The sequence below is a fragment of the Quercus lobata genome, chromosome 2 (assembly GCF_001633185.2).
Source record: "Quercus lobata isolate SW786 chromosome 2, ValleyOak3.0 Primary Assembly, whole genome shotgun sequence".
Taxonomy (NCBI): Eukaryota; Viridiplantae; Streptophyta; class Magnoliopsida; order Fagales; family Fagaceae; genus Quercus; species Quercus lobata.
The window spans coordinates 36,833,566-36,859,165 of NC_044905.1; the positions used below are offsets into that span (position 1 = coordinate 36,833,566).

The following is a 25,600-nucleotide window of genomic DNA, read 5'->3' on the forward strand; positions in this document are numbered from 1 at the left end:
GCAAAATGCATATTCTAAGACATGCACAAATTCATTTTGATAAAGGATATCAATTACTTGGTAAGTCTCCAACGAATGTCTAAAACCCTAACACAATTTTGGGTGAGTCACAGACCAAATTGTGTTATGTCACCTAAGTAAAATTTTAGGTCTTAGTGCTTTTATATAAATCCATATGCATAAGTCAAAATTAAAATCTCTTTCATGTAATAAGTACATCATTTTGAATGAAGTTAATGAAAATGTTCAATATGGCCATCAATCTCTCCACCTTACTATATGCAGCATTTCCAACAGTAACCAAGTTTGATGATCTATCATTTACATTTACATATAGGGAGGAATTATAAATGGTAAAAACAATTACAAAAGCAATATTTTCTCCGCTTCTGGATGTGTGGGGGGACGTTGAAAAATGGGTCTATTTGAGAGCTTTGATGCCTACAACATATATAAAACAAGAAACACACATAAGACACAGCAAATAACCTATATATGGGGATTGAATGCAAAATTTTCTGATGGTAAGAAATAATACAAAATCATTTGACCACAGAGAAAGGAATGTTACAATTTTTACAAGAAAGTAGATGTATAAATTACATTACTTTTAGAAGTGTCCATAAGTCATAATTTCTTGTAAAGAGGAATATTAAGTATTAACATTGAAATGACCCCATAGTGTTGTGTGCATGTCCAAAATAATTAAAAGGTAAGACTGAACAGCTAATGATTAAATCTTAGTTAAATCTACAACAAACCAAATCAAAGTCCCAGTAGTTTTTTGTTTCCTGATATCTGAAGGGAGTCCTGGGGTATGAAGACCATGTATTTCTGAGTAGAAAAGTGAAATCATGGCCAACCCACAAATGACCTAACACCCTTAAGAGAAAGGAAAAAATGAAAAACATTACATTACACATAGGGCAGTTACACATTACATTACGTCAAACAATTAGTATGCAATTTTTGCAACAAACCAAATGGCAATGCTAATGACTTTTTGGATGCATCCTATAGGAAAAGTAGCTTATAGTATAAATGCCATATTTGGTCCTTAAAATTTTATCCAATTTTTCTCAAGTTTCAAAAATACATAATTGAATTGCATATAGCATGCCTTTTGATCTAATGGCATATATCATGCATTTTGTTTCAAGTTGCATTTAGAAGGATGCCACGATTCAAACTTAGCGTACCTAGTCCGCGAGACCACCACTCGTCGGTACCTCATTCCGCTTAGGGCATGTTCTTCGATTATGCCCCTCTTGGTTACACAACCCGCATTGCACCATCCTCCCCCCCCCCCTCCTTCCATGGTGTGGTTCTCGGTCGTTTCCCGCCCTTGTCCATCTCATTCCTGATTCGTGTTGAGACAGGGCAACCTTTCTTTTGGAACAATTGGGGATTAGGGACAACCCTTCGAGTTTCTTTAGGATCCGGCCATGATAATCTATCTTTCAACGCAGAGAAAATAGGAGCATAGCTGCGGAATAGTGCATTCACGCTATAGCATGGGTCAATGTACTGCTCTGCATCGGGTCGATACCTAATACAAACTACAATGACATGTGACATGGTATCTTGTACAGTTTCCATTTCTAACATGTGCAAGTTCTTTGCAGTAGATTAACTCCATTTGTGTGATCCCCATGTCCAACAGTCCCTAGATTATATGGTGTATCTACTTGATATGATTGTTGTTGCGCGCTCAATCTCGTCACCCTACGATGGTTCGCCTTCTCTTATTTCTCATGAAGATATCCCAAGAATATTTACACCATTTTTTCCCCGAATTCAACTGTGCTATGCTCTTATTGCGACAATCATCAAAGTAAGCATTCAATTTGAACCATGTGTATTTCACCATTGTCGTAATGGGTAGGCTGCGAGCACCCTTTAGAACACCATTGAAGCACTCGGAGACGTTTGTAGTCATCTCCCCATAACGATAACCTTCGTCAAAAGTTAGAGCCCATTTGTCTTTGGGCAAATCCTTCAAATATTGGTGCGCATCCCGATTGACATTTTCAATTAATTCGAAGATGACATTGAACTTTCGCTCCTGGGTAGCACCTACTGCCCTCCATACTAGATTCTTTAAAGTTTCATTGTTCCATCTAGTGTTGATGGTACTGTATAGATGACGAAGGCAATAACGATGTTCTATCATGGGAGGCTGCAAAAAGTCTCGACTAGTGCCTCTGAAGACAGCTTGTATCCCTGGGTGTCTGTCAAATATGACGCACAGCTTGCTTCAATCAATAATATACCTTCTTATACAAGCCAAGAACCAACCCCAAGTCTCTGTGCTCTCGCTCTTGACAATAGCGAAGGCTAGTGGATAAATCTTATTATTAGCATCTATCGCCATTGTAATCATCAATTTCCCTTTATATTTTTCATAGAGGTGGGTTGCATCAATGCTAATCACAGGCCTACAATGCTTGAACCCAACAATACATGGACGAAATGCCCAAAATACAGACTTGAATTTACAGGTTCCTCGTTCATAATTATCGTCCACTAGTAACTTATATTTTGTACCCAGACTTGCATCCTTAAGTCCTGCCAAAAAACCCTGCAACTCTACATAAGACTCCTTAAAGTCCTCGTATATAGCTGCAACAGCCTTTTGTTTGGCATCTTATACCTTGTATGTGAACCATAATGATTACATTAGAAATGAATACAAGTTAAATAATTATAGTTGAAGAAAACAAATCAAGACTTGTAAGGTTATAAGATAAAGATAATATATCTTTTTCTTTATTCCTTTTTCTCTTTTTTTTTTTTTTTCAATTTCATTTTTCATAATATAAGGTATTCCTGGGTTTTGGAAAAAAAGATCATGCTAATACTTCCATGAAGACTGATGCCCCTACATTGTATTGAAAAAAGAATGCAAGTTAAAGGATACCTTGTAGTGAGATACTTTGTGTTTTAATTCTGCCTAAGCAAGGTGGCGTAAGTTCTTTATCTTATTCGCGGGGGTCTTCTCATATATAGCGCTTAAGTACGTATGCTAGGAACGCCAAATCAATCATCCGACCATCATGAGCATTCTGAATTTTGTCGCACGTGTAGGGGCCCTTGCATTTTGCAATCTTTCAAACATTGTCTCCCTTGCAACAGATCGCACGGACTAACCATGGACAGTAATCATCCTCGTAACTCACCATAAGCCTCTCTGAGTCTGAATGCTCAATTTTGAAGCTAAAATTCTCTTGCACTGTGTACCAGGTCAACGCATGTCGCACCGCCAATTTAGTCGAGAATACCATCCCTTTCATTGGTTGCTCCTTAAGCATCCAACTTAATACTTCCGCTTGCATAATCGGTGATAGATCAAACATATTATCCCAAGTGTTTTTGGTGAACCATTTTGGCATAAGATCTGGATCGGGGCATGTGTCTCTATTCTCTTCTACAACCACCTCTTCGATATGATCAACATCCTCATGTTCACCCATGGTATCTAGGAGCTCCTCGAAGTCATCCTTAGTAACATCAATATGGGTTGCATCATAACCAAGTCCGTGATCACCTTCATTTTCGGATGGGCCCCCATCATGAGATAAATGCTCTCCTTCATGCACTTGCTGGGGCCCTTCCTCCTCCTTAATCGAGTTCACATACGGAAATGTCTGCCACGGTTCACTGCCATACATATCTCTTGTGTTCTCTGCATACCCTCGAAAAGACTGCAACGGTATTGAGTCAATGTGCTCATCTACAGTTTCATCCAAAATAGTACGTTGTGAACCCTCTCCAACCTCTATTATAGCGTGCTCAACAGTGACATAGAGATCCGAAATAACGAATCCCTTCACCACCATTTGTTCAACAACTTCCCACATCATCTTCACTTTGGCGCCACCCGATAACTATAGTGAATTGTAGAAAACCTAGGTGTCTACAACTCGTTGAGGTGCTCGATACACGATGGAAATGTTATGCCTAGAGTGGTCTAACCCCATCGTCATCAATATTCTTCGTTGCAATTTCATAAGGCCTATCACACGCTTCACCTTAACACATTTATGCTTTTGGTTCGAGTCTTGGTATGACAACCCATGCAACTCATGACAATACATCTCTCCATTGTAGGACACATAGAAATAGTGAAAATCTATCACCAACCTATTCAAAGAATATTGTAGTTGTCATAATCTATAACCACTTAAATAAATTTGGCGTATGATAAAAAAAAAAATTATATTCAAACTCAACCTCCTCGACTTTGTGTATAGACATATAAATAATTGAATCTCGATCATTCAAATAATTTATACACATAGACATAATGTGCACTTAACCATATATATATTTTATACACATATAAAATAATAAAAGGTCAACCATTTCGACCTTATTATATTAAGCCAATTTCTTTGTTGAGTAATGAATTCATATTATTATGAACACCCATATTACTGTAAAAGTGAACAAAATACCATATTACCTCTATCTATCAACCCATGAGTTTTATACAATTAAGCCACACGTGAACTATACTTGTCACTAATTGGGAATTCAACTAACCTTTACTAATAAATGTGTACATATATATAGGGGTGTCCAGCCAGACCCGAAACCCGATCAACCCGCCCAACCCGGCCTGAAAACCGTCCGACCCGTCGCCGGCAACGGTCGGCAGCGAGTCTCCGCCCAGAAAACCCGAGACCGGCGGGTTGGTTGACGGGTTTGAACATGAAAAACCGATTTTCAACCGACCCGACCGGAAAACACATCGGAATTTCAGTTCTCCGCCGATTGGAGTGGGTAGCCGGCCTCATTTTGTCCGATCTGTCGAGATTCGGTGAGATCTTGTCGAGATCTGGCCTGATCTAGTCGAGATCCGCCGAGATCTCGCCCGATCTCTTCGACTTACACTGAGAATCGGCTTGATCTCGTTGAGATCCGGCCTAATCTCGTTGAGATCCGCCAAGATCTCTATGAGATCCGGTCAGATCCAGCAAAAACCAGAGATTTTGGCAAAATCCGGCGATGATTCACAGAGTTCGAAACCGACCGATACCCGACCGGAAACCGATGACATCCGACTACCCGATCCGCTACCTTCGGTAGGTCGGCGGCGGGTCCAGGTTTAGGAGACCCGAAGTGATCGGGTCGGTTCCGGGTTGGGCACAAACCCGACCCGGACCGACCCATGGACAGGCCTACATATATATATATATATATATAGTTTTAGCACTTGCTTATTCTGAAGGTATTGTTAGATTGAATATTTTCAAAGGATTTGCTAAATTTTCTTGTGTTTACACCTCCACTACGTCTACGTGTGTAACTTACAAATTAAAAGGAATTGCATATTTTTTAGCTAACAAGCAATTACTTTTTCATGTGTCCTTAACATGGTGGTTTTGAATAAAATAATCTTATTATGCATGCTCTCTATTTACTATCATATGGTCAAGCTTGATTCTTTTATATTTGTGCTCTATTTGTTTTGACAAAAAAGTTATATATATATATATATAAGCAGTTGTACGTAGTTAATATTGCAAAACTCATTACATAAAATACACCCCATGCATAAAAATCTCATACGAATCACATGCAATCACAATCTAAAACTAAGCATTTAACTATTACCTCTATGTACTGATCATAGTAGGGTTGACCCAAAGGTGGAAATGGACAGCACGTTGGTCTTGGATGGAGACACTGACACTGAGAGACAAAGACTTGCAGATGGTGACCTAACTACTAGTAAAGCTTTTGCTTTCTCAAACCAATAAGCCTTTTGCCTTGTCACATGTATCAAATTTGGAAAGGTAGATACTGAAAATAGTTGAAAGTTGGTGTTAGCTTGTTAAGACATACTCGAGTTCATAGAACTTGAGTTTAAAAAGAACAATACTCAAGTCTATTATTCTCGAGTACCATTCATTACGCATTCATTACGATGGTTAGCGCTAGTAAGTATATAACTCGAGTTTTTTAGACTCGAGTACTATACTCACTCCATACACGAGTTCTGTATACTCGAGTTCCTTTCATCAAATACCTCAACAACCACTTTGGCCGTTTCTACCCAACATCAACTTCAACAAACTAAAAACTACCATGGCAAATATTAGACACAATTTATGTGAATTTTTTATTTAAATATTTTATTAATTTAGCAGAAAATTGTAAAACTTATGACTAAATTTAATATCACATCAATTTATATTAGTTACCCAGGTCAAAAAAAGATACTAGTTCGACGCAAATACAAATTCTTAGCACTAATCTATATATATCTAAAAACTGAAGCGTAACATTTATATACGTACTTATTATGATTTAAACTCTACAAGTACTATTTAGAATTTGGTACACATTCGCTCAAGTTGGCACCTTTTGCCTAAAGGCAATGCAAGACCTTGACAGACATCTTAAGGTTGCCTTTCGTCTTTAGCTATACTGACCAAATAAGAGTAAATAAATTCCATCTTCTACTCACTTTTTTTTTTCAATCAATTTTGAAAAGTGATTTACCAAAATAGATTTTAGTAGAAAAAGAAAAAGAAAACGTAACATTGTATGCAAATAAGCACTACTGCAAGATCTTTGAAAAAAAATATAAGGGTATGACTTACTTCCCCTACATGTTTGGATTGCCACGATAACAAATGCATAGGATTTCAGTCTGGGGAATCCCTGACTAAGCTTCAACGATCTAGACATAGGGAACAGGTTCCTTAGCTTCTTTGGTAACTGCAAGCTAGGGATCCTTGGCACCTGTGTCAGCACTTACGAGAGCAGACAGAGTAAAAAAATATAAAAAATAAAAAGGGAGAAATAAAGATAGAGAGGAAGGGGAAGGCAAAGAACCAGTACCAACCCCCTGTGGTAGAGCTTCCTTTTGAGTTTCGGCAGCCACTTCAGCCATCATGGGAAGCTCCTCCTCTTGTCCCTCTGACCTCTTAGAAGACTCTGTGAAAGGGCATAAAGCACGTTGAAAAAAAGGTGAAGAAACCTTGGTGAAATTGCTAAAGGAAAGGAGGGATGCCAAGGGCTTCACCATAAAAGGGAGAGACAAGAAAGAAGTATGGAAAGAGAGAAAGTAAAGATATTAACTAAAAGGGGAGAAGGATAACGATGGTGAGCAGTACACACCTTCAGAAGCCTCTAACTCTAAGGAAGGGGCAACTTCAAAGGTAGACTAGGCACTGGCTTGACCTAAAAGAAGCAAAGGGGGAAAGGAACAAGAACCTTTAGGAAGGAAGGATAAGGGAGATAAGGATAAATGCTAATAAAGGATGGATGAATCTTACCTGCTCGTGTAGATAAGGACGCACCTCCCAAAGACTCCTTGCCCAATGCAAGCTCAATTGTGGGCTCAAGTGTTACAGGTTTAGGATCATAGGGAATAGGAGGCTGAAAGGCTTTAGGGTCTTGAGCGGCCAGGGAAGCAGAAGGCAAAACGGGTTGGGCATCCTTCACAACTTGCCTGACTTCCTCAACCACACCACCACTAGGGGGCTCCTTCTCCACACCTAAGGCAGCAGTGAGCTGAGCTACCACCTCCTCTTGCACCAAGGCACCACCAGTCACAGGGGGAAGCACCTTAACCTGCAAAAGAAAAGAGGACCAAGAAGAAGTAAGTGGCAGAACCAAAAAAAAAAGTATGTGCACAGTACCAAAGAAAGAAAGAAAGCAAACAGTAAAAAGGCTCAAGTGAATGAAGGCCATACCACATCGTCACCAGAGGATTGACTCTTTGCTCCCTTAGGGTCTAACTTGCGCTTAGACTGCAAAAAAGCAAAAGGCCCACTCATCAGTAAAAAAAAAAAAAAAAAAAAAAAAAAAAAAAGGAGCAGACACAACAGAACAACAAACTAGGTAGGGAGATGTATAAAAAATTAAAAAATTAAAAGAGATCTCTCTCTCTCTCTCTCTCTCTACAGATTTTTCAACAGTCTTTTGCTTACTACGGGTACGCCCAGAGGGTCCTAAAGGAGACTGGGGTATGATGTTAAGGGACCCTGAAGAACCATATGTTGAGGAAGTAACAGCTACAGAAGAGGTTCCTTTAAAGGAATCCATAGGAACTTGAAGGACAGAAGACTCTACCTTAGTCTTCACTCTAATCTTCAGGATGAAAGAACAACCAACCTCCTTTCCAACTGTAGAAGGGTCCACTCTCTCGGGCTCCTTAGAAACAACAAGCTGCTTTCGAGACTTAGCAATTTTCCTCTTCTTAGTCTCAGGGCCAGCCTCAGTACCCTCAACACTACCTTCAACCTCAGCTTTCTTGATAGTCTCCTGCTTGATTTTCTTTTCCTTGCCATTGCCTACAGGGGTTACAACACCAATTGCCTCTACCACCCCTCTCTTGATGGGCACATCGGAGGAAGCACCCATAATAAGGTCACACCCTGACCCAGCATCAGGAAAATTGTTCGTATAGCACACCCAACCACCCTTAGAGGCATGCCACTCCGCGAATCTCGTTTTGCTGCTTATTGTAGTAGACACAATGCCAGTAGTGGGGAGGGTCAGACGCTTGTTGAAGGTAGAAGTAGAGAAAAGACTAGGATCAGGAACCCTCCCAATCTTACTAGAACCAACAAAGTCCGAGAAGGACTTCAAAACTCTTCTCCAGTAGCTAGCAAAGCCACTGGAAGCAAAGACTCCCCTCTGGGAGTTTGGCACCACAAACTAAAAGCTCCTCTATGACCAATAAGAAAAGGCCTGGAGTCTTAGAAACGGATCTAGGGAAGGGAGAGAAGGCACTACCTCTTTGAACACCAGTGGGATGTCCTGATCAAAACCGAATTGCCTAAGTACCCGATGTGCTAAGTAATGAGTGTACCTTGGACCACTTGATGAAGGCACCGGAAGCCACAATGGGCTGATACAGGCCAAGTATGCCAAGCTGCCTTTGTCTCCCCGACGCAAATCAAAGGCATTCCCTGGGGAGTTAAGGAAAGAGGCCAACACAAAATCACAGGCAAACCCGAGACCGAACTCTCAGAAGGAACGCCAACTTACGTGCCCTGCCTAATCAAACAATTCCACCAAATTGAGGTTGCCACCCTTCAAGTTAGACCAGTGGAAAATGATGGGGTGGCTGTTAGTAGAACTGTCACACAGGTCCTTAATCACATCTGGGGATCCCTGGAACTTATTTTTCACATATTTCAAGTTCCTACACTTTGCCAAAGTAACAGAAGAACAGTTCCATATGAACACCTAAAGAATGGCACAGTGGAGGGATGAAGTAATAGTGTAGCAGGAATTGCCTTCAACCTCATCTCCATGGAGCAAGTCCAACTGGGAATAAACATGGCCTAAGAACATAAGAGCTAAGGGATACTAGGCACCTTGAGCCAATCTGATTGCAAGAGGAAAGAAAATGGATTTGATCCCATACCCGGGGAACTCGCTGAATAGAAATTTACTAAGCCATAATGTCAGGAACCCAGCTTGCCTAACCGCTTTGTTCTTCTCTTGGGAAAGGGTCATTACCCACTTACCCACCCTGGCTGGTTTCCCCCTTGAAGAAGTAGTACGCCCACCGAAATGGCTAACAAGCTTGTTTTCAATCTCGAGATCCTTGCTGGAAAGGCTAATTTCAAAAGGATTCTCGTCGCCAAACATTGGGAGGAGGAAATTGTTGACCACATCCTCCAAAGTGATGGTGAGTTCACCCACAGAAAAGAAGAATGTGTGGAGAGAAGGGCACCAACGGCACACCAAGTGTCGAAGGCCCTTGGCGTCCCTAAAACCTTCAAGATTCCTAGAAATCGTCACTGATTTCAGGATCCCAGCATGCTCTAAACAACTGACAAACTCACCGTCAGAAAGCTCCTTGTCCACCCAACTAGACCAACCAGTAATCTTCTCCGAGACGAAGTCGAAGAAGATGGGAACTACCTCACGAGATCCTCACCTAATCTGTAGATCCGAAATTTCCCTTGGATCTGGAACCTGGGCAGAATTGGAAAATCTAGACTGGCCAGAAAACACCCAAGTATGAGAGGAAGGAGGGGCCTTGCCTTGGGACACCTGAGGGAAGAACAAGCTGGGGGTGTACCAGGGATCCCGTAAAGGGAAGGCTGGGCACAACCTCCTGTACTTCACCCTATGTGGGCCCAGAAGAGCTTTCACCGTCAAAAGGACTGGGAGTACACTCCCTCCTTTTTCGTGAAAAAGAAGAAGCCATGGAATAGTAGTGCAGCAAGGAAAAGAAAGAAGAAGTTGAGGGAATGAAGGACAAAGGAGAAGGGACAAAGAAAGAAACAGGAATGGAGAAGGTAAGCTTGAGAATAAAGAATCTCTGGAAGTGAAAAGATGGTTTGAGATGACTGCAATAATGGCACAAAGGGCAGTTGAAGAAGACAATGTATGGAAAAATGTGCCAGATGCCAATATTTAATTTTAAGAGAAAAAGTTATTGACAATTATTAATGGGAGTTACGGGAAACGTAAAAAGTGGAAGGGAAGTTCACTCAAACACTTAACTACCACATTCTATGGAAAGAAGGGAGGTTGCGAAAGAAGTGTAATACATAAAGAGTAGGATGCCAGAGGATAGCGTGGGGAAACAGGATCCCAAGGAAAGGAAAAAGGGGACCCTGAAGCCAATTGAAATAGCCAAAAAGGAATTCCTATAGAAATCAAGAGTCTTGTCTACTCACGCTTAGGCTGCAGGGAAACCCACGAGCTCGAAGGGCTAAATGTTGAGGTCTAAAAAATCACAATACTGTACCAAGGCCCAAAAACAACACAAAGGGTTGAAATCTAGGAAAGTAAAACATTTGGGCTTCCAATAAAGAAAACAGAGGAAAGGCCCATACCCATTGTTGAGGTCCAAAATATTACAATATCACATTAAAGCCTAAAATAATACAAAAAATTTGAAATCCAAGAACCATTTGGGCTCTCAAGGAAAGGGTAAAGCCCAAATTCATTAAAGGTCAATAGGAAGTAACCCAAACCCATGAATGGGTAAAGTTTTGGGCCTTATGAAACAAGGAAAATGAGAAGCTCAGCCCAGCCCTTAAGAGGGAAAATCATTAGGGAACCCAGAGAAAGCTATACCAGGATATCTGGGGATTCCCAGAAGCTTAGGATTCTCGGATATGCAGCAGGGTCAAGATGGGATTGAGACAGCTCAAGAGAGCATGCTAAGAAACACAAGGAATGAGAATAGATATGTCCCTATCAGCCACCCAATGATGCAGAAAAGGGATCAGAAGACTTGGGAACCAACAACTCACGAGTAAGGGTCTGGTACCTTGGGAAACCCAAGAAGAAGAATCATGAAGGAAGGTGGCTGGGGATCTTTCAGCCCGGTAGAAAAGAATCAACTCACTTAGGAAAACTGGCGAAAGGGAAAGCAACCAAAAGGTGGGTTTGAAAAGGTGGAATCTAGAAGCCTTGAAAAAAAGAAAGAACAAAGGTCAGTCTTCTAGGACCCCTCAGAACAGGAAAGTCAACTAAAGGCTTTTTGAAGAAGGAACCTCCAAAGAAGAAAATAATGAAGAACAAGGAAGGGACCAGCCATCAATGTTGCTAACACAACATTGGTTCTAGTATCCAAGGGAGCAAATGGAGGGAATCAATGATACCCTAGAAACCCTAGGATGACACTATAAAAAGGGAAGCAACCAACAGTGAAAGGCATTCAGCAATAGTGAATTAGAGTACAAAACACTTGAGAAAACTCTATCAGAATTCAAAAGGGAGAGAAAAGAGAGGGAAAACAACGTCCGGGATCCTCAAACACCACTAGAAAACATACTTGGATTCAAGGGGATCCAAATTTCACAAGTCTTGGAGGCCTGAAGAGCCACCCAAGTCTGTGATTTTTGAACCTATTTGAACCTTGTAACACATCCTAGTGAGCACGATGTATCACAAAAACTAAGAAAATAATGAAATATTTCACATTATTTTAAGGACTCCTAACGTTTACTCTCCCCTTTCTTTATTTCATTTTTTTTCTTTACTGTTCCTTGTCATTCAATGCGTATATATTTTCTATAGGTCAATATATGTGTTGTAGGATCCATGATTTGTGCACCACTTGGTTCGAAATCAACCCAATTTAGCTACGGTAAACCAAGCCCAATCCCTTAAAGCACAAAGCATCAGGCCCAGGATCCTTACTTCCTAACTTGGGCCTGTGTGCTGTTTAAAAAAATAAAAAACCACACTATGTTTTCATTCTTTGTCAAATTAGCTATCCAACTGGGCATTTATAATTTTGTTATATATTTTGAAATGTTGATATTGTGTAGTTGTGAAACTTGTGTGTTTGTTTTAATTAGATTTTCAAATAGTAGACTAGACTCCTTTGTGTTTTTGTTATTTATTTTGATTAACAATGCTGGAATTTGTATAATTTTATTATTATTATTGAACAAGTATCAATATGTTCTTTCTTTAAAAAAATAAATAAATAAAAAGCATCAATTTGTTAAGTTAAGCTCTTTCATGAATCAGGGTTGTGAATTTAAAATAATGCACTTCACACTAGGTAATTTGTTACATGGCTTACCAAGTCAAAAAAAATAACCTAACTCATTTTTAACCCGCTTAAAATGACCCCTCTTGTAAACCTGCTTTTAACCTGAACCCAATTGACCCAACCCGACCATTTTTCCCTGTCTGCATATGCGAACAATTTCTAGCTAACAATATGTCATCTACATAAAATGAAAATACTATTAACTTTTATGTCATCTACATATAATGAAAATACTAATAACTTTTTATCGCATCTCCACACGTGAACGCAATGATCTAATGGACTCATTTCAAAACCAGTTTCTAAGATTACCTGGTAAAACTTCAAATACCATTTCTTGAAGGATTGTTTTGAGTCCATATATAGATCTTTTCAACTTGTTGATTTTTCCTTGATGCCCTTCAACTAGGAAACCAACCGGTTGTGACATAACTCTATTTCTTCAATTCTATATTGAGGGGTGCAGTCTTTTCCTTCAGTTCCAACTTGTAGATTTTATTCTAACCGAAGTTAACTTTGGTAACAGCAAATATGTATCAACAAAGTTTACACTGGATTGTGGATATCCAACAAAATTGGAACAATACCAAATTATTGTTACTCAACTTGTTTACAAATAAAATGAAATATTCCAAGTGCATAATTCATGGTGTAAATCCCATCGCCAGTTTAAGTGAGTACATAAACATGACAAATTATAATTGTGCAAAATGTCAATATTGTTCATAGCTTACTACCTTTTTTTTTAAACCTCTAGCGCCCAAACTAAAGAAATTGTAAACACATATAACCAAACATACAGAAGAATCCAATCAGTGGGACAAAATATACACAACAACAACCGTCGTCTCAACTTTCATGCCTGTCTGCTTCTAATAACACTTCAGCTCGGAAAATTATATATAGGAATAACCAGGGCTTGATTGGATAAATACAAATGTATTTATTTTTTATAATTTACTTTTCTAAATTGAACTTGTGAATAAGATGAGAAATTGGTTTACATGAATGATAGGAAAATAACTTATACATGTGTAAGAAAGCAAAAATAATTTATTGAATAACTAAAGAATAATTTACATCTAAGATCTAAAAAATAAAAAATAAACATAAAAAATTGGGGGAGAAAATTAATACAAAAAAAAGGGAAAATTTGAAAAAGAAAGAGATGGGAAAACGCTTCAGCCAGTGCTACCAGATAGATCTCCTGAAAGTGCACTTCCATATGAAGCTGATCCTGTCTGTGAAGTGGTCCCTGCTCGAGCTTTCTGGATCTGTCGTATCCTGAAAACATCTCTAGGTAGTGGTTGGCTTTGGACAGTAACAGTTTCATCATCCTCTTGCCCTATCAGTGTTCACATGGTAGCATTAGTAAAATGTTTTGCACAGTTAGGAACTCAAATACATCAGAGAATCATTTTGGTACTATAGCAAGAAGGTCAACCATTAAAACTATTTTCTTATTAAAGCATTTAATGGAGAAAGGCCTCCAATATGGTTTTTTTTTTTTTTTTTCAACATAGAGAGCATATGATAAGACACCTAATGTGATGGATTTTTGAAAGAGAGAGAAAAAGAGTTGGGGGTGGGGGGGGGTGGATGTCGAAGCTGTAACTAACATGAATACTTATGGAGTTATCACAATTGTCCCTTATCACATTAGGTTTAGAACAAGGATCAATAGTAAGTTCTTATCTTAAGATAGATTGTAGGATGTATGCTTCTTACAGATGATATCGTGTAAACTGTTAATTGATGAGACTAGAGAGACTTAACTCCAAGTTGAAATTCTGAGTGATACTCTAAAATTTGGAGATTTTAGGTTCCGTAGAACTAGAACTGAGTGCATGGAATCGAAGTTCAGTAGAAATATTAAAAATAGAAATAAATACAGAGACATTAAAAATTGTGGGTGATGGACGGTCATGGCTTTAAACCCATTATGCGAGTCTGTAACTTTTCAATAAAGAAAGAATAGAAGGGGGTCATGGGTAGATTGAGGTTGTGGCTCATAGATATATATATATTAAGATAGACAAGTGCATTGAAAATTTTATAAGAGTCTAAAGAACAGCTATGTTCTAAAATGGGCATAATTGAAATAAATATAACTCGGAATATTAAGATAGAGAGAGAGAGAGAGGAACATATATTACAGATGAGTGAGAACACCAATGAGTTGATGAGGATTCATAGCAAACCCCGATTTAATTAGGTACAAGGCTGAGTTGATTGAGTCAAATATTTAGGAACAAGTCAGACGGATAAAATCACGTAAGGGTAAAATGGGCATAATTGAAATAAATATAACTCGGAATATTAAGAGAGAGAGAGAGGAACATATGTTACAGATGAGTGAGAACACCAATGAGTTAATGAGGATTCATAGCAAACCCCAATTTAATTAGGTACAAGGCTGAGTTGATTGAGTCATATATTTAGGAACTCAAGTCAGACGGATAAAATCACGTAGGGGTGTGCATCAGGGAGGCATAAATCTTTTGAACATGAGTTTAAACTACAGCAAACTTGGCCCCAGACTTGGGACCTAATCACAAATAACAAACCAAGGTTCAAAGTTCAAACATGGTCCATCCGTGACCTTAGAAATTAAGAATATACTTTTACCTATCCAACAATGACCTTGTCTGCCTCTGGTTAGCATGGGGAAAACTTTTTTTTTTTTTGAAAGGACCTTGTCTAACTATGTTCAACAGGTAGACTACTACCATAGAAATTTATACACAGGATAAATAGCAACTCAGGTGCCGGTGGCCAAAATTATGCCAAACCATAAATGTGGTATAGCATTAGGCGCTACATCAAAGCATCCTAGTTAAATCGCTTCAAACTTGTTGCAAGTCACACTTCTGAATATCTTTGAGTAGTATTTTTTTAAATAAAAAATTATCTAGATTTTGGACTATGAACATACAAGAACTTTTCAGAAGGGGTGTGGCTTAGATGCATGTACAATGATCTTAAATGACTCATATTAGTGTAGAACAGCATGAATATAGTGACAAAGAAGGGAGATTAAACATACTGTCCAGATCTTTCCTTTTCCCGGATTGTCTGTCTCTAGTTGGTTTGAAAGATGAACCACTCAGGATGGGATGGGCCTTGCTTGAACCAGAGACATCGCTTAAACTAGGAGCAGGACCTCCTGACAACTGCGCCAGGGAAGCCCCTGATTTTCCAGAATACCCTGCCGGTATATCACTCTGCAAACAAATTGATAATACAATATCCACATCCGGAGCTGGACCTGAAAATTCTCAAAGAAAGTAATTTCATTCAGCAGTAGTGCAAGTGATTAGTGGCCATGAATCGATAATACACCTTCATTACCATCAATTAAAATTGTGTATATCCAGTATGAAGAATCCTAGTTTTTGCATAAAGATTTTAATTCAATATACAATTAGCATAAATAAAGAGGCAAGGTTGGCATATAAATGAAGCATAAAAGGACAACAAAGGAAGCTTCTCTATCATAGGACATGATGTTTCACTCTGGTATGAACAATCAAAGCAGTTGTTCTTATTGACAATTCAAAGTTTAATAGTTGAAAAATTACCCTCAACAGCAGGCAAGCTTGCTAAAAATGCTACCAATGCAGGCGGTGTTGCTTTTAGTATTTCATCAAATGCATTTGTTGTTCCACCTCCCACTATTGAAACAATTGGGTTCGATAAGTTGCTAGATGCTGTAGTGCTTGGAAGAATTTCCATCCCTACAGTCAAAAAAGATCAGCCACTAAGTAGTGTATCTATATGATGCAATAAGTATAATATTACACTCTAAAAAACTATGATTGCCACGAAAACAAAATTTTTAATGTTCATGATACATTCCTTATTAGTGACTATGTGACCAGGTCAATCTCTTTTCCCCTTTCCTTTAGTTTTTAGTTAATAAAGTTCTACTAAAAGAAAAAAGCAAAACGATAAGGGGGCTGATGTCTTCAAAGAACACCATGAAATTATCATCCAACCTCTCCAAAGGCTTTCAACAACAAATTTCTGATCAAATGCATTAGTTCCTTTTTCAGTTTCAGCAGTGTCACACCATATAGATGGCTGTAATGGCAGGCAATCTGTCATATCTTTTTTTTTTTAAATTGACAGTTACACAAGCACCCATGGGTTTTGATTCTTGAATCCACAAACTCACCCTCCACCCATTCTTATGGGGATGGAAGTGCCATATTTATTCTAGAGATATAAAGATACCAATCAAATTGGAAGAATCGTCATTGATGTCCACATATGTGTGTGTGTGTGTGTGTATTCAGCACTTTTATCCATCCTTCAGCTCCAAGTTAAAAATAAGCCATTTGGCTTCACTAAGTCGCACAAATTTAAAGGATGTCTACTATTTTATTTACAAATATATTAGAAGAATTTTGATATACAAGTAAACTCACCAGCATACATGAAAACCAGTAAACCACCATCAACGTTAATGGGTTGAACCCCAGTAGTTTCTTTTTATCATATATAAGCATTATTGAATAAATTAAAGCCACTTAAATATTAATATATTTCTAAATTTTAAATAAAATAATAAAATAAAATAAATCCATTAGAATGTTAGGTAGAAACTCCAAAGTCCAAAAATCGAGGTATTTCTACAAGATATCCTAATCAGTTCCATGTTTCATCTATCTCAGGCTATGAAGCAATGAAAACTCAAAACCCCTAGAGTATCAGTGTTTGACACACATCACAAACAGATATGGCCAATATGATGCCTGTTTGATAATTAATTGGTGTATTCTCCCCATATTGTCTCCTACTCTTTCAAAACTTGCCACATCATCATACCCATAAACTTCTAAATAGAAAATAATAAAATGTAAAATATGTGTGTGTGTGTGTCTATATTTATATAATGTAAAAAATGTGTGTGTGTGAATGAATCATGAACAAGAATCACATACCAGATTTTTGCCTTGGGTCATAAATCAGCATCTTAGAAATATCAGGATAAACAACCTTTGCAGACACATTTGAATTGCTCATCAGGCCCGTAGAAACTTTATCTGCACAAAGGGCAGGGTGGCAAGTAATCTCCAAAAGCATAAATAAAACGACTATAAGAATAAATGATAACAGTACATATATACAAGAAGAGTACCTACAGACCCAGGTCCACTAGGCAGAGCTGACTTCTCAATTTTCTTATTAATATTTTTAGCAAGCCACTGAAATAAGTGAAAATAGTTAGAATCAAGCACAAACATATAAAAACAACAATTAAAAAAAAATATTTGCAGTAACAATAGAGTCTATACAGTTTAAATAAAAATGTGTATCCATTTGTGCCGCAATGACGATTGTATTGCCCCAAAGATAATACTTATTATTACGAAAACAAGAATTGCACCTTTCGACATAAAAGATAACTTATTATTACTAAAACACACCTGTCAACATAAAATCATCGGACACTCAAGAGACTCTATTTATTTGTAAGCAATGTCTTCAGGTAGTAAAGTGACTACATATTTCAGCTCGTAGTCCCTTTCTTATCAGTGTAATCCTAGTACTTAACAGCAAAGTTTTGAATTCCGTTCCGGAAGCAGTTTTGGATTGGCCATGGGAACGGAATATTCCGGTACTGTGTGTGCCGGTGCACCGTTCTGGGGTTACGCACTAGATGCATATATATTATAATAAATATAAATAATACTATAAATAAAAAATTATATATAGTGCATTTTAAAAAAGTCCAAATAAAATGTTTTTCCAAAAAAAAAAGTCCTAATAAAATGAATCAGATTGGTCATTTTGTAAATAAGCAAGCATCATAAGGCATTTGTACTTTCCAAGAACTTTCCATTTTCCATTTTCCATTTTCCAATTCACCTTTTTCACTCCAACCCACGTGACTCCCTAGTCCCTGCCCCTACTGTTTATTCCTATTAATTATCTCACCTAAACCACTTCAATTTCACCATTTCAAACCCACATCGTGAAGTGTGCCTCTTTCTTGGAACCCAACTTCTTCTTCTTCTTCTCCTTGATTTCACTGTACCTCTTTCTTTCTTCATCATTTTTTTTTTCATATCCTTTTTTCGTATGCCAGTCCAGAGGTAAGTGGGTAGAACTTAAAAGATTTCTAGATCCTCTTGGTTTTCCTCCTCCATTCCAACATAGACGTAGTAGTCAAGGACACAGTGGCTACAAATCATTTTGGTCCGGAATGCTTGTCTCGCCCGGAACACTGAAATCTCGCCCAGAATGCCGGTTCAGACCGGAACGGTCCAGCATTTGGGGCGAAACAGAATAGGGGGGTCCTTTGCACCGGACTTAGCACTGGCACGGAAAATTCCTGCCATTCTGGCCGGAACAGAACAGAATTCAAAACATTGCTTAACAGTCCAGTCGTCATACAGTACATATGCACTGTACTTAACAGTACCAACAGCCGTGTTGCTAGTGGTATTGTCCCATGGAGACCTACTACAATCACCATGGAGACAAGATTAATAGAAACAACAGTTCTTCTTTTGTGTCTTTTTTTTTCCCCTAATTAAAAAAGGGAACTTATAGCAGCCCATAGTTACTGTATTCATGAAAGTGACAAGATAACATTAACTATGGTTGAGACTTATGGTTATAACCATGCCATGCCAAGCCAAGTATTGAATGATCGAACTAAGCTTAACAAGACTAATAGGATGTTCAAACTTGGCTTGCAGTTGACTCAAGCTCACCATATATGTTTAAAATATGGCTTGTTAAAACTTCAACTAAGTTCAGCTCAGCTTGGCTTGACTTGCTTCACTAATTAACCCAAGCTCAAGCTCATACAAAGTCCAAGCTCAGCCCTTAAAGAACCAAATTACACTATTCAATCTCCCTGCATACCGACCATACTAATTATTCCATAACTCATGATAATTCTCCATGTATGAAACGATATATATTGGATTACAAATGCAACTGTATCTGTGCTTAGTGTCATTTTTTTTTTTTTAATAGGCAGTCCAAGCCTGGAAAAAAGAGGATTGACGTAGATCTCAAGAGTAAAATTTACTTATCCCAAAAAAAAAAAAAAAAAAAAAAATATATCAAAAGTAAAATTTCATCACTTTAATATGAATAGCCGATTCCAAAATTTTGGGACTAAGACTTGGTTGTTGTGTATATATATTGGATTACAGGTCTCCTTATACCCCAAATTGCAAAATATCAAAATGAATATAGATCAATAACTATTTCATCTATAAAATGTTTAAATATTAAGTTTTTGTACTTAAAAATTATAGACAAAATATGAGTTTATGAATCAAAGAGTAAATAACACCCAAATAAAACTAAATTTGTCGTACATGTTAACAACAAAGAGACATGTAATCCAAAGGTAATATTATCAAAATATTAATCAATAAAAAGTTATTTAGTGGTGTAATACTAACAAAGGTTTAGACCAGGTGTAACTGATCCTATTCCTATGTACATATAAATCCATTGAAGTTGCTCAGACAAGCTTCCAAGAACATAATAAAAACATCCAAAGTCTTACAATTAACGAAGCTTTTCCATTCAAGATCTCAATAATCAAAATAAAACAATTATATTATATTTCAAATAAAATAAAAATAAAGAAACAGCCAAGCCAGCTTTGATTTTGAGAGATATGACACTGTGTTGGGCTGACACAAAGTCATCATTTCCACTGCCATCAATTAGACACAACCAAATGTACTCACAGACAAGGTCAGCGCTTAGAGTGATGAACTGGAATTTCTAGGCAAAGTAGAGTCTGGTGAAAATCCAGTGGGGTTGCTTGGGTGTCAGGCCTTAGTACACTAGTTTTGGAGAAGGCCCTTCTTTGAGAGGCTAGTTCGGATTGTTTCAAAGATTTGAATTGTGTGTTGGTGAGTTTTGGACAGTCCAAAGACTATTAGAGAGGCCATCCTTGGAACTACATCAAGTCCAAACGCACAATATGTAAAAGATGTCAATAAGGAAGGGTAAATAAGAACCAAAATGTAACAACCCAAGGAAAAGCACATGTGTGGTCTGCGCTACCCCAAAAGGACTAGTCTAGTCACATTTAAGGCTCTTTGTAGTTGTTTAAAGCCCAGATCCACCCAGTTTATGGGCACGTGGGACTCCAAACAAATCCAAACACATCCAGACAACACACATTCCATTAATATCCAATCAAAATCTGGGGTGTCACACAATTTGTATGCTTAGAAAGCAAATCATGACTAAGGGGCTGTTTGGTTTTCATGTTTTCCATCACCCATCACTCTGTTTTCATCACCCATAACTCAAAATTGGTGGGTCTCACGGCAGAAGGGTGTGTTTGGATTTGTTTTCAGTTTTTGTTTCCATCACTCAATTTTCTAATTTTTGAATGATGAGTTAGCAAAACTAAAAACAACTTTTAAGTGTTTTCAAGTTATAGAAACTGAGTTATGATGGCATTTTGGTAAATACACACATTTCTAGGACCCACAATCAGAGAAGTCATGTCCTTACTTTTTTTTTTTTTTTTCTCCTCCTTACTTTTTCTCTCCTTTCTTCTTCACAGACTCACTCAACGGCTTTTTCTTTTCTTTTTTTTCTTCTTTCTTTTTCTTTCTTTCTTTCTTCTTCACAGACTCACTCCAACGGCCATTTTCTTTCTTCTTCTTCATTCTTTTTCTTTCTTTTCTTCTTCACAGAAACACATGGGTAACTTTATCAAAAAAAAAAAAAAGGAATGAAACACATGGGTACCGATTTCTCAAACCCAGAAAATCAAACCCATAAACACGATACCGATCATACACACTAACACACAAACACAAACCCATAGACATGTTCATCCGCACAATAAATCTAAAAATTTCTTCTCCAAACACAAACAAAACCCAGAAGTAAGAAATGAAAGAAAGGAAAAGGGCGGAGAAGAGGGGTGGAATCGGTCTTGCATGTCTTTGATCTAGCTTCTAAGCACACCGATCCAAGTGATTTCTTCAACTGGGTGTTCTAGTGGGTGGTCTGAAATCGGAGATGAGTTTGGTTTGGTGCTGTTGTTGGGAAACAAAACCCAGATGGAGAGAGACCCAAAGAACGATTGGGGCAACGATTCATCTCATTCTTTCCAACCCTCTCCTTTTTTGGGTTTGTTGATGAAGTTGGAGCATTAGGTTGTCGAGGATGCTAATGAATTTTTTGGGTTTGAGAGCAATTTGGGTTTGGTGAGTTTGGGTATCGGGGGTTGAAGGGAAAAAAAAAAAAAAAAAAAAAAAAAAAAAAAGAAGAAGAAGAAGAATTAAAAGCTGCACCAAGTCAATCCGTGGGTCCCACAAAAAGTAAAATTTTTTGAGTTATCAGAAGTTGGAAACAAGTGCCAAACATGCCACCTTAGGAAGTTGGGGTATTTTTAGTGATAAGTGATGAGTTATTGAGTGATGAGTAATGATATTTGAGTGATGAATGATCATTTTTTTTTCATCCAAACAGCCCCTAAATATTCAGATATTTTAAAATATTATATCAGCCAGCTCACATAAAGCTAAGATTTGGATTCCTTATTCTTGAGCCCTATGTTTACTAGTCTAGCATGAATAGAATAATTTTTTTAACTTGGCTCATTTACTAAGTCTCATAATAAGGATCAAGTTTGGCTTATTTTCAAACAAACATGAACAAGCTTTATTTTGAGCCAAGCCGAAACTGTTAAAGAAAAACTCGGTTCATTTACAGAAATGTGGGTGCAAGGTAGGTGTCACATATGTTAGGCCCAAAAGGGTGAAGTGTGAAATATTTCATCCTTTTCTGCCCAAGAAAACAAGATTTACCGGTATATTGTTAGCTCCACATTGGGTATTTCATTTTCTTTTTCCTGTTCTTCCTTTACATATACACAAGTATCTATTCTCAGGGGACATCACCCAACAGGTATTACAAATGAAAAGTATCAGACACCATGGTTTTCTTTTCTTTTCTTTTTACACAAACAAAAACAAAAACAAAACCTTGAGCCATTCTACCTTTCCATTCCTTTCCACCCCCTTTACCCTTTGGTCCCTCCCACTTTCTACCCTACCCAACACAACCAACCTTCTTCCCACATCATGCCATCTTACCACACAGCCTTTCTACTGGCCTAATCATTTTGGTCAGGCTCTCCAACAACCCCATCCTGCTCCAGTTTCAATACCGCTATCCACAGCTCTCCTTCCTCCACAAAGCAAGCCTCCCCCACAAAATAATCTGATTCAGCTTCCCTCTCCTCCATCCTCTCAACCCAAGCCTAACCCTCAAACTAGGGAGATACAGAGGAACTCTGTCTTCTTTCGTATTGATTCTAAGGTTTTTTCTTTAGTTTTTGTTGGTGGTAGAATAGATTCCTACACTATTCATGGGGTAAGTACCATGGCTCTATTCAGGTGGGAAGATTGGGTTTCGAATGGATCACTGTTTGTTTAGCAGAATTATCTGGTTGAAATTTTAGCAAACAACATTTTTTCAAAAGAATGCGTGAGAATTCAAAAATCTTGGAGATAACCAGTCGATCGATTTTGGGTTGGTTTGTTTGTGGAAATCTCTATGAGTATCACAATGGTGCAAGAAGTGGTTGTCTTCAGGTTCTAAGGGAAGTCAAGAAAGGTGGTTGGGCTTCACTTGAAGTGAGACTACGCAAGTTTTTTTTGGGGAAAAAAGTTTCTAGGCCAGGGAAAGAGGTGGTGGCCGGTGGTGGTGGATTTGAAAAATCCGTTAGCAATCACAAGAATTTAGGAATTGATGAGAAAAAGTTCCCTAAAATTGCTGGCCATGTTAATCGGCATGAAGGGTGTGTGGGTTTGATGGCTCGGCTTGGGAGGTTGGTGAAGACTCGGGCCTCCACGACGCTGACGCAAGGCTGGAGGTAGTGCTTCCAAGCCCCAGCGTCAGTGTGGGACTCACTTCTGAGGCTGATTTTGTTGGTCTATCCGAATCAGGCATCCATGAAGCAGAGAAGCAGCTGGAAGTGTCACCCAGCCCTGGCGTTGATGTGGGTCTGACTTCCAAGGCTGGTCTAAGTGCCATGGTGTCTCCGATGGTGGTTCTGTGATCGTTCCATCAAATTGTGGGTCTTCCATTGTCTTTCCCAGTCTTGGAGTTATCTGAAATGCTCCAGCGGCAACAATTTTTGGGTCCAAATCGCTTCTCTCCTCCATCTGAGTTGGATTTTAACTCGAACAATGCTGCTGTTCCTAGGCAATTTTGGGAAGATCCTTGGTTGACAGATAAGGGTGAGGAAACTTGTTCTTTGGATGTTGCAACTTTGGCTTTGTGGGATCCTAATGGAGGTTCAGATTTTGGTACTGAGGTGAGTGTTATTGATGGGTTTTCTTCAGAGGATGAGCTGGAGCCTTCGGAATGGGTGAGAACGATGATCAAAGGTTTTGGTTCATATGTGGGGTTTCCTATTGCTTGCTGTGAGAATCAGTGCATTGCCTTCTTCCAAAAACTCAAGTGTTTGGGAAAAACAAGCTGCTGCTGTTAGCACACATGGGGTAGGTAATTCAAATAAAAAAGGGTTGCAGGAATTGAGAAATTTGGTTTCCACTATTAATTATGATGGACATTCTGTTAGGAATACTAGAGGTAGTGTGAAATCCTCTGGACTGAGTACAGCTGTTTGTCCATGACTTTGAAACTTTTGTCATGAAATATGAGGGATTTGAACAACCCTCATAAGAGGGATGTTGTGAGGAATTTACTTAGGGAGTGGAAGTGTGATGCTATTTGTCTTCAAGAAACCAAACTAGACAATACTAGTTCTACCATTGTCAAAAGTCTATGGGGCAGCCCTTATGTAGACTGGATGGTCTTGGATGCCATTCACACAGCTAGGGATGTACTGATGATGTGGGACAAAAGGATTTTTGAGAAAGTTGAATGTGTGGTTGGTAGTTTTTCAGTTTCTGTTTTGTCGAAGGGTGTGATAAATGGCTTTGAATGGGTCTGCTCAGGGGTGTATGGACCAAATGATGATAGCCTTAGCAATTCAATGTGGGTGGAGCTTGATAGTATGAGATCATGGTGGACTTTGGCTTGGTGTTTGTTTGGTGATTTTAACATTATCAGGTATCCGGCAGAGAGAGTTGGGTGTACTTCATTCAATCCAGCCATGTTTAAATTCTCGGATTTTATTGAGAAGCATCTTATGGTGGATTTACCACTGGTGGGAGGTGAGTATGCTTGGTTTCGTGATTCTAACAATCCTTCCATGTCCAGAATTGATAGAGTGTTGGTGTTAGTGGGCTGGGAGGAACATTTCTTAGATTTAACCCAAAGGATAGTCCCTCGAGTGGTATCAAATCATTGTCCTCTTCTTTTGGAGGCAGGAGGCATGGCGAGGGGGAAAAGTGCCTTTAAATTTGAAAATGTGGCTAAAAGTGGAGGGTTTTGGGGAGAAGGTTCGTCTTTGGTTGAATGGTTATCACTTTATGGGGCCCCCTAGTTATGTCTTAGCCTATAAGTTGAAGGCTTTGAAAGGGGATTTGAAATATTGGAACAAGCATGTTTTTGAGTATGTGTCTTTTAGGAAAAAATGGCTGTTGACTGAGCTTTTAGATCCTGATGTGAAAGAAGGGATGCAACTTTTGAGCCAAGAGGATAGAGATAGAAGGGTTGTGGTTAAATCTAATATTGATTTTTTGGCTTCTTAGGAAGAGATTTCTTGGAGGCAGAAAACAAAGGCTCCGTTCAATAAAGAAGGGGATAATAATACTCGGTTTTTCCATAGACTTGCTAATTCTCATAGGTGAATTAATCATATTAGGGGTGTGGAGGTAGAGCACTCTTTATGAGGATGATGCGAATATCCCGGATTAGGTAGTGGATTTTTATAAGAAGTTGTATCAGGAGCTGGAATATTGGTGGCCTACTATTGATGGCTTAGATTTTGCCAATTTAGATGAGACTGAGAGGCTTTTTATGGAGGAGTTTGAGGAGGAGATTCTTGAGGCTCTTAAGGAAGCTAAGGGTGACAAGGCCCTTGGTCTTGATGGGTCTACTATGGCATTTTTCCAAAAATGTTGGAGTGTGTTGGAAGGGGATGTCCTGGCTTTTTTTGCAGATTTCCATAGACAATGTGTTTTTGAA

At 38.6% G+C, this 25,600-nt stretch overlaps 1 protein-coding gene across 1 annotated transcript in view; it reads right to left on the reverse strand.

Moving 5' to 3' along the window:
- Nucleotides 1-13,528: 13,528 nt before the first annotated feature.
- LOC115975490 (cleavage stimulation factor subunit 77-like) overlaps nt 13,529-25,600 on the reverse strand; it is a 32,097-nt gene continuing 20,025 nt past the window's right edge. The window contains exons 19-23 of the mRNA XM_031096276.1: nt 17,637-17,703; nt 17,440-17,541; nt 16,075-16,230; nt 15,540-15,761; nt 13,529-13,838 (exon numbers count right to left, since the gene is read on the reverse strand). Coding sequence (XP_030952136.1) covers nt 13,675-13,838; nt 15,540-15,761; nt 16,075-16,230; nt 17,440-17,541; nt 17,637-17,703 — 711 coding nt within the window. The 3' untranslated portion in view covers nt 13,529-13,674. The remainder of the gene's footprint in view (nt 13,839-15,539; nt 15,762-16,074; nt 16,231-17,439; nt 17,542-17,636; nt 17,704-25,600) is intronic.